This window comes from Crinia signifera, chromosome 11 (assembly GCF_055691185.1).
Source record: "Crinia signifera chromosome 11, ASM5569118v1, whole genome shotgun sequence".
NCBI lineage: Eukaryota > Metazoa > Chordata > Amphibia > Anura > Myobatrachidae > Crinia > Crinia signifera.
Window position 1 is genome coordinate 72,165,518 of NC_139227.1, and position 8,174 is coordinate 72,173,691.

General features: G+C 42.0%; 1 protein-coding gene across 2 annotated transcripts; it reads right to left on the reverse strand.

Moving 5' to 3' along the window:
- Positions 1-1,035: 1,035 nt before the first annotated feature.
- On the reverse strand, positions 1,036-7,901 carry NAA40 (N-alpha-acetyltransferase 40, NatD catalytic subunit). 2 transcript variants are annotated; one of them, XM_083164579.1, is made up of 8 exons: positions 7,745-7,901; positions 6,847-6,942; positions 6,684-6,736; positions 6,508-6,603; positions 3,795-3,953; positions 2,226-2,309; positions 1,485-1,562; positions 1,036-1,410 (listed from the first exon to the last, which is right to left on the reverse strand). In XM_083164579.1, the coding sequence occupies exons 1-8, from the start codon at positions 7,748-7,750 to the stop codon at positions 1,272-1,274; spliced, it is 711 nt and encodes a 236-aa protein (XP_083020705.1). In that variant the 5' UTR covers positions 7,751-7,901; the 3' UTR covers positions 1,036-1,271. The 2 variants fall into 2 exon arrangements, with proteins under 2 accessions (XP_083020705.1, XP_083020704.1); XM_083164578.1 differs by lacking the exon at positions 7,745-7,901 and adding an exon at positions 7,440-7,715.
- Positions 7,902-8,174: the final 273 nt, after the last annotated feature.

Below are 8,174 nucleotides of genomic sequence, written 5' to 3' on the forward strand. Positions count from 1 at the left end.
AGTCACCTTTTGAATAAACCTTTTGTGTCTGTTTGCTTAAATTCAGAATAGTGAAAGCTTCTTTTACTGTAGCATGTAAGACTATATGGTATAAAAACAAATAATCCCAGTCTGTGGATACAGATTCTTGAACATCTGTTTGACGGCACAGTCCATAGTGAGCATCTACTGCAGTCCATTAGCAGATGAAGGGTAATGGAACGCTGCAAGGGGATTAACTATTGGATGCAGATTTACTAAGACTTCTAAAAAGTGGCATTTCCCATAGCAACCAGATTCGGTCTACCATTTTATAAAATTAAGAAAATAGGATCATCATGTCAAAACCTACATCCATAGGGAAATCTAAGTGACCCTGATACCAACAGGTAGATCTACCAAAGAGAAATAAAAACATTGGTGGTGTTGCCAATCAGATTCTATCGACAGGGCACGCTGTTCCTAAACACCTAAATATCTATATAAAAGGAGAGCCTGTAGACCAGGGGTGGCCAAACCGGTCCTCAAGACCTCCCAACAGTCCCCATTTTCCAATACACCTAGCTCAGTGATAGCTAAGCTTGACAGTCCAGCTGTTGAACTACACATCCCAGCATGCCCTGCTACTGTTTTACTATTTGGCCATGCTAAAACTGATGCAGGGCATGCTGGGATGTGTTCAACAACAGCTGGAGTGTCAAGGCTAGCCATCACTGACCTAGCTGGAGCACAGCTGCAATCATTACTGTCACACTTCAAACCTGCTGAATTCATTCCTACTATAGATCCACAGGTTGCCTGAAATACAGGAACTGTAGGTAGATCTTGAGGACAGGTTTGGCCACCCCTGCTGTAGATCCTACAGTACAATGAAAGATTGCATCTTGTAGCGTGTCTACACATCATGGGGTGCATTTATCTGCCAAAATAGTGCCGCTTCACAATAATGGCGTTTATGCAACACAGTCCTCTTTCTTAAAAGGTTGTGAAACAAACCCACTCACATGGGTCTGCAACAGTCAGACCGTAGCTCACTGACCAGTACTTCAGGTATAATTGGATTTGGATTCAAACAAGAATTTATTAACTGTTAAAAGGACTTGCGGTGGCACAAGTCACACGCATGTGCACAATGGCGCAGTATTTAAACATCACTAAATTTAAAAAAAAATATTTAAAAACTAGAAGAGTAGAAAAAAAAAAAAAAAACACAAACAGAAGATATTGACATTCGCTGTGTCCATTTGATCCCCCACCCCCACAATTTCCCATGTGTCCATCCACCACATTATTCAGTGGCAGCAGCCTGCACAATGTCCTGAATGTGAATGGGGAGCGTCTCCAAACTTTGTCTTGCGGCTCAGAATCTCATACGTGCAGTCGTCACTGCAGCACCCCGATACACTGGGAGAGGTCTCGTCTATCTCAAACCTGAGGGCAGAAGCAGGAAACGAATGAGAAAATGAAGGTGGAAAATAGATAAGAGGAGCGGTAATCAGACTTACTGTAAAGCATCTCTGAAGAATTGATAAGCACCGTGATTGTGTTTGAACACTGTAAGGACAACTTTCTTCATCTGTGTGCTGTAAAGAAGAGAGGGGTGACTAAGGGGAGTTCATGACTTCTCTCCGTAATATGGCCAATGAAAGTTAGGGTTCCCAATTAGAGATCAGACATGTTGAGGACTTCTCCTATTTATAACAATTTTAATTCTACCAGTGTTCCTCCTTATTAGTGACAAATCTCCCAATTTGGCAGAATTAAATGAACACTAAAGATTTACTAGTTTATAGCAGTGGTTCTCAAACTTGGTCCTCTGGACCCCACACAGTTTACATTTTTCAGGTCATCCGACAGGTGCACTCATTACGGACTGACTCATTGTAAAAGATCCACAGGTGGAGCCGATTATTTCACTTGATAATGTGAGGAGAGCTGCAAAACATGCACTGTGTGGGGTCCTGAGGATCGAATTTGAGAACCTGTGGTTTAGAGAATTGGTAAAACCAAGGCAGTGGAGGGTATTTTCTGTGGCACTTGTGCCAATCATAACGAGAGGAATTGCATCTTTATGAGAAGCCTTTGTCTTCAATCCTCCTATTGCTGCAGAAATCCAAAGGACATGGGATGATAATGTATAGTACAATAGTTCAGGGTGGTAGAGCAGTTACTAAAGTGGCCTGTAAATATTGTGCAATCTCTGACATCATAGGGGATAATATTGCAGACTCATTTATCTCACTTACCTATTTGCCATCAATTGTAAGATTTGTACCAGGAATTTCCCAACTCCTTTCCTGCGGACACGGATCTCCAGCTGCACCTCATAACTGTGGCAGTGAAGAAAAGAAAGCTGGTCTTTATAATAAGTGGTGGTACTGCAAGTCTCAGCCACACACCATCCCATGCTGTGTATGTTATTGTTCTTTAACAACCCTTTCAGGTTTTTTTTTTTTTAAACTTTAACGGACTCAAACTGAGGAGTAGATGTATGAAGCAGTTATAAGGGAGAAGTGAGCCAGAGGAGAAGTGGCCCATGGCAACCAATCAGCTGCCCTTTAAAGTTTTAGATTATGCAAATTATAAATGTTACTTAAGTGTGGATTGGTTGCTATGGAGCACTTCTCCCTTATTCATGGCTTCATACACGTCCCCCTAAATCACATATACCCCTTTCCATATTGTTTGACCAACCACAGCTAAAAACCTCATGTAGGTTTCTAGACTAATGCAGTTGCCATCAACACCACTGGGGGGCACCATATACAGCATTACACTGGGCAGAAGATCAGATTCATCACAGTACTTAGATTTTTAAGCAATAAAATCTGAACATTTCAGCAAAATCACAATATACATTTGCACGGACAATTCTCGATATACACAGCAAGGAAAACACTAATCTGAGCCCTTTGCAGAATATCTAGCCAGAATTTTAGGCACCTAAGATATCACATGGAGTAATGACTACTCCTGTAGTGGTATTGTGGAAGGGGATCACCAAACCATCCTAGGCTATCTGACCACTTGTATCCCCAATGACTTATTTAATTCAAGTGCATATATTTAGTTGTAATGTTTGTCAACCAGAATCAGGCCCCTAGTTGGTTGTGCATCTGTCACCTACATCAAATTGTACATCTCAGGAACAAGCAGCAAGTACATTCACTAGGAAAAAGTACTGGATAAGAATGCCTCAATCCTTTCAGAGAGATAGTGGTGGGCAACCAATCAGCTGATGCCATTTCATGGACATTCCTATACAATAGGGTTAGTAGCTACTTGGTTGCAATGGATATCTCCTCTCTAGTATCTCAGTAATGAGAATGTAACTTCAAAATTCACTAGAAAAGGGAATTCCACTAAGGGTCCAGTCCACTAAACAACTGATTTCACTTTGGATATGTTCTCTGTAAAGCAGGGCTGGGCAACACCGGCCCTCTAGATGTTAGTGAACTACACATCCCAGAATGCTTTACATTAGTTTTGCTATGTGGCCATGCTGAAACTGATGCAAGGCATGCTGGGATGTGTAGTTCATCAACATCTGGAGGGCCGGTGTTGCCCAGCCCTGCTGTAAAGAGTCTGACTTTATTTAATGCAGTTTTTGTCCATAAGCGATATGGATTTGCTTTGTATGCGATTGTGATGTTAGGTTTAGTAACGGCATAAACAAAATCTCTTCATGTCATACCGTTGGGGGATTTTTGGGGAAAATAAGCCTATTTACTGCATTGAAAAAAGGCACACACCAAATTACTGACAGAGCAGGCTGCATAAATATACCAGAGAGTCTGTGGTACTAAGCTCCTTACCAATAAAGGACCTCATCCCCACACTCCACGTCAAATCTGAAGTGCACAAACGCCACAGGCGCAGAAAGCTCATCTCTGGCAATAAGGTACCAGGCACGCTCATCTGTCAGCTCTTCACGCTTTTCCCGCTCTTTCCATCCCCATTCGCTCTGTTCATATCTACAATTACACAAAAATACACTTTTAGATTAGGAATGAACTAATCAGATCAAGAACATTTGTATTTTGTGCTGCCTACAGGATATTTACCATTTTAGATAATCATATGAAGAGTTGCACTAATGTGAAAAAGTGAAGAGCATTCAGTTTATACATTAGCCAGTAGGTGGCCATACTTTGAACTACTCAAATTATTATTCATTCTAATTTGTATTTATAAATATTACAGAGGCCCGGACATATCAGTCCAATGTGCAGCTACAGTACTGAGAGCATGGTAGGAATATAACTTGTGTACTACAAACCACAGTCTCCTGCCCTGTGCTTGTAATAGGATTCTGTGCTTGTAATAGGATTCTTAAATAGATATTGGCCACTGGTACTGTACAAACCAAGACTCATTCATTCGTCTCCCACCCACTTTTCACTGATAGTCCTGGCAGCTCTCTCCTCTCAATATTCAAGAGAATGCAGACTATCCATTCACTAACAACTAGTGACATTCCTTAGGGCACACCATGCCTCAGCAATGCCAGCAGCTACTAGTGAATGGGGAAGCTAAAACACTTATAAATATTGTTCAGATGGACACTAGCAGCTGGGAGAGGAGACAGACATCAACTATGTGGTTTTTATGAATTATATTGTCAGGGAAAGGAGCAGAGTTTGCCAAAAGAAGCCAAGAAAGAACCTACATTTAAACAAGTGAAGTGCTTATGCCAAACTACTCACAGTATTTTTACACGTGGTGAGCAGCGCAAAATTCTACAAGTGCCAGCATACCCAAGAAGGTCATGGAGGTCGGGTTTAAAACAATGCTGAACATCTGATTATTACATAAACACCCACTGGGTATTACATGTGGGAAAAGCAATATACCAAGGCTGTTCAAAATTCTTCAATTTGTCCTGTAATAATTAGTTTGCTGACTGGAACTCTCTTTAGAATTTAGTGAAATGTTAAACAGGATGGGTTATGGGGCCTACACACATAGCGATTTAGGGGCATTTCTAAGCGTTTTACAAAAAGCCCCTATATCGCTTTGTATGTAGGGGCATAAAGATAGTGATGATTAATACCCAGCATGATTGATAAATCTAGTAATATCGCCGGGTACGGGCAGTATTCTCACCGGAGAACACAGGCCCTGACAGATCGTTCAGCACACAGCACTGACACATCGATGTGTGCGGAGCTTTCTAGCATCACTTAGAACGCTCAGCAAATCGCTGCATTTGTAGGCCGCTTGTCACAGCTTGTGGATGGACCCCACACTGTTACTGGCAACTAACCTAGAAGCTATGAGCACTGGTATCACTTGTTTTTTTGAATAAAAACATCATTAAATGCAGTAGCTCATGCGTAGGCAACCCTGCGGCTATAGAACTGCACATCCCAGCATGCCCTGGCAGTTTTGACATGGCATGCTGGGATGTGTAGTTCCAAAGCATCTGTACTGCTACACACTGCCTACCCTTGAAATATGTAATGAAAAAATGGCCTCTACATAGTCGCATAATGGTAATTGATGCTCTAGTGCAGGGGTGGCCAAACCGGTCCTCAAGACCTACCCACAATTCATGTTTTTAATCTAGTAACAACAAAATCATGTAAATAATTTGTTACTATATATCTTCTGGGAGGCGGTGGACCCCCTTCTCATAGGTCATAGTGGGCAGCACCTTCCTAAATTTATTGCACTCCTATTTCTACAATCCATTAGGTTTCATTAGTTCATGTTTTTCAGGCAACCAGTGGATCCATAGTAAGATTGAATGCAGCAGGTTTGAAAATGTGACAGTAAAGCTGTGTACACACAGGGGAGATATATTGCTCAGTGTCTCCCTTTTATCAGCGACCAGAGATGGTCTGCCTCTGCCAGGTGAGCCGCAGTGGGAATCAGCTGGTCGCCGGACCAGTGATCATAAGGGGGCTAAAAACGGGAGCGCGCACCCGACAATTTATCGCCGGTGCACACGCCAATCACTGGCAATATGGTCGTTCAGCGTGTGTACACAGCTTTAGTAATGACTACAGCAGTGCACCATCTAGGTAATTGGGAAAGCATGGACCGTTGGTAGATCTCAAGGACCAGTTTGGCCAGCCCTGCTCTAGTGCATCTCAAAACATCCACGTAAATTAGTTTTCTGCAAAATGTGTTTTAAATCTGAAGTTAAGTTTTTGCTTTTCAATGCCATAAATCATTTCTATACCATGAGAATAATTTGCACATACAAAATCACTTTTCCAGGATAAAATTTCGTCTAGCACTAAAATTATTTTAAACTGCAGTAGATTGGGTAATGCATGGGTCTTCAAACTGTGGCCCTCCAGATGTTGTGAAACTACAAATCCCAGCATGCCTTGCCACAGTTTTAACACTCCCTTATAGCAAAACTGTGGCAAGGCATGCTGGGATTTGTAGTTTCACAACATCTGGAGGACCACAGTTTGAAGACACTTGATGTAATGTAACAGATCAAGGGACATTGTATAAGACATAAATAATAAATAAAAGCATTGTAAAAACTTTAGGTATTGCATGCACACTTACAGCAGCTGCATGTTTGTCTTTGTGAGTTCAAACACCCAGTCTAGAGTCTTCTGGTCCAAATCTATTACTTTGCAGCACTCTATAGACAGATTTAACCTGAGAAGGGGGATGGCAATTATAAACAAGAACATACTTCATTTTATGAATAAATAATTTTAAAATGTTTTCAACCTTACCCATTTCTGTCAAACTTCTTAAAGACTGGAAAGGCTCCTAGAGGGTCACCCAGCTACAAGTGACAATGAGATGGGAGAAGAAGAAAAAAAAACTGGTCAGAGTATACGAAATAGACATGGAGCAGAGAAACTAAACTTCTTTGTACAAAATAATGGCAGTCACCTGATTGGCTGCTTGCACCTTGGCACACACAGCTGCCATGGCAGCGCGCTCCTCTTGGCGTTTTTGCTTTTTTTCTTTTGCCCGTACAGACTTCCTCTGAAGATCAAAAAACAAATCCATGAGTAATGTGTATATGTAATTACACAAGTAATTAATGGAGCTGCAAATTTTAAAAAATAAATAAATAATAATTCCCCAACTAAGTAATTAAAGTAGATTCATTAGATCAGCATCCATTAGGCCATGTGGTCAAAGGCAAAACAGTTAAAACAAGATCTTCAGAAAAGATCATAAAGCAACAGGAGAACTGCATAAGCTCAGAGTCAAATTAAAATTCATTTATTGTCAAATCTCTCCCTATTAAAGGCATTTTATATGGGTGCCATAACGCGGGCAATTAAGCACCACCGGAACGTGCTTCCGCCATCTATGTATGGCATTTTTCAGGAGGGCAATGAAAAATTGCCCAATACCCAAGTCATAAAAAATACCCAAGTCATTTTTAAAAGTTGGTGCTTATGCCGAGCAAATAGCCATGTGCACAGATGCCCCATTATAACAGTCCTGAACATCCCCAAAAGTCTCTAAATTACCCCAAATTGGAAGGCACAAAGCAGGTAATCCTGGCACATAACTTTTTGGTAGTAATACACTGAAATTATAATGAATTGTGCCTCCAAAATTCTGTATGATTCTGTGAAGCCATGCTACCAGCATTCACAGGCCATAATTGGGTCCACTAGAGGAATCCGCAACCACAGTCATCCAAGTACTCCTGCAGCTCCCACACTACACAGCCACCCAAAAATACCAATGCATCTCTTAATGCCCAAAACAGATATTTTTGGTACCGGTGACCCCATCATCTCCTACTGCCCATTGCCCCCTCCCTCCTCACCCCCATGACGTAGCTGATGACGTAATATTCTGAATCCCGGTTCGGTTCGGTGCTGGAGGGGGAGAAGAAAGGAGCAAAGGGGCAAGTCCCGATGATATCATCACGCACGGTGACTAACACGCCCACTCGTGTAGCCGTTCGACTCAGTGAAGTTCAGTGGAACGCATGCGTACAGCGCGTGTGCGGGTCACACCTCGCATGGAGTTGGCGGGGAAAATGAAGCTCCGCCCATTCGCTCTCAGTCTTTGTCTAGGTGGGAAAAAAACGCGGCTTTTGGAACGTCTCCGCAGGGGGGCGTGACGAGTGAAAGGAACGGCAGATGCTATATTAGACACAGAAGAGGCGGAGTGGCTGTTGCTATGGTGATGTCTGGATAAGGGACCGTGTGCTGCTGCCGACTGCTAGACAATGGTTCTTCTAATAAATTAAA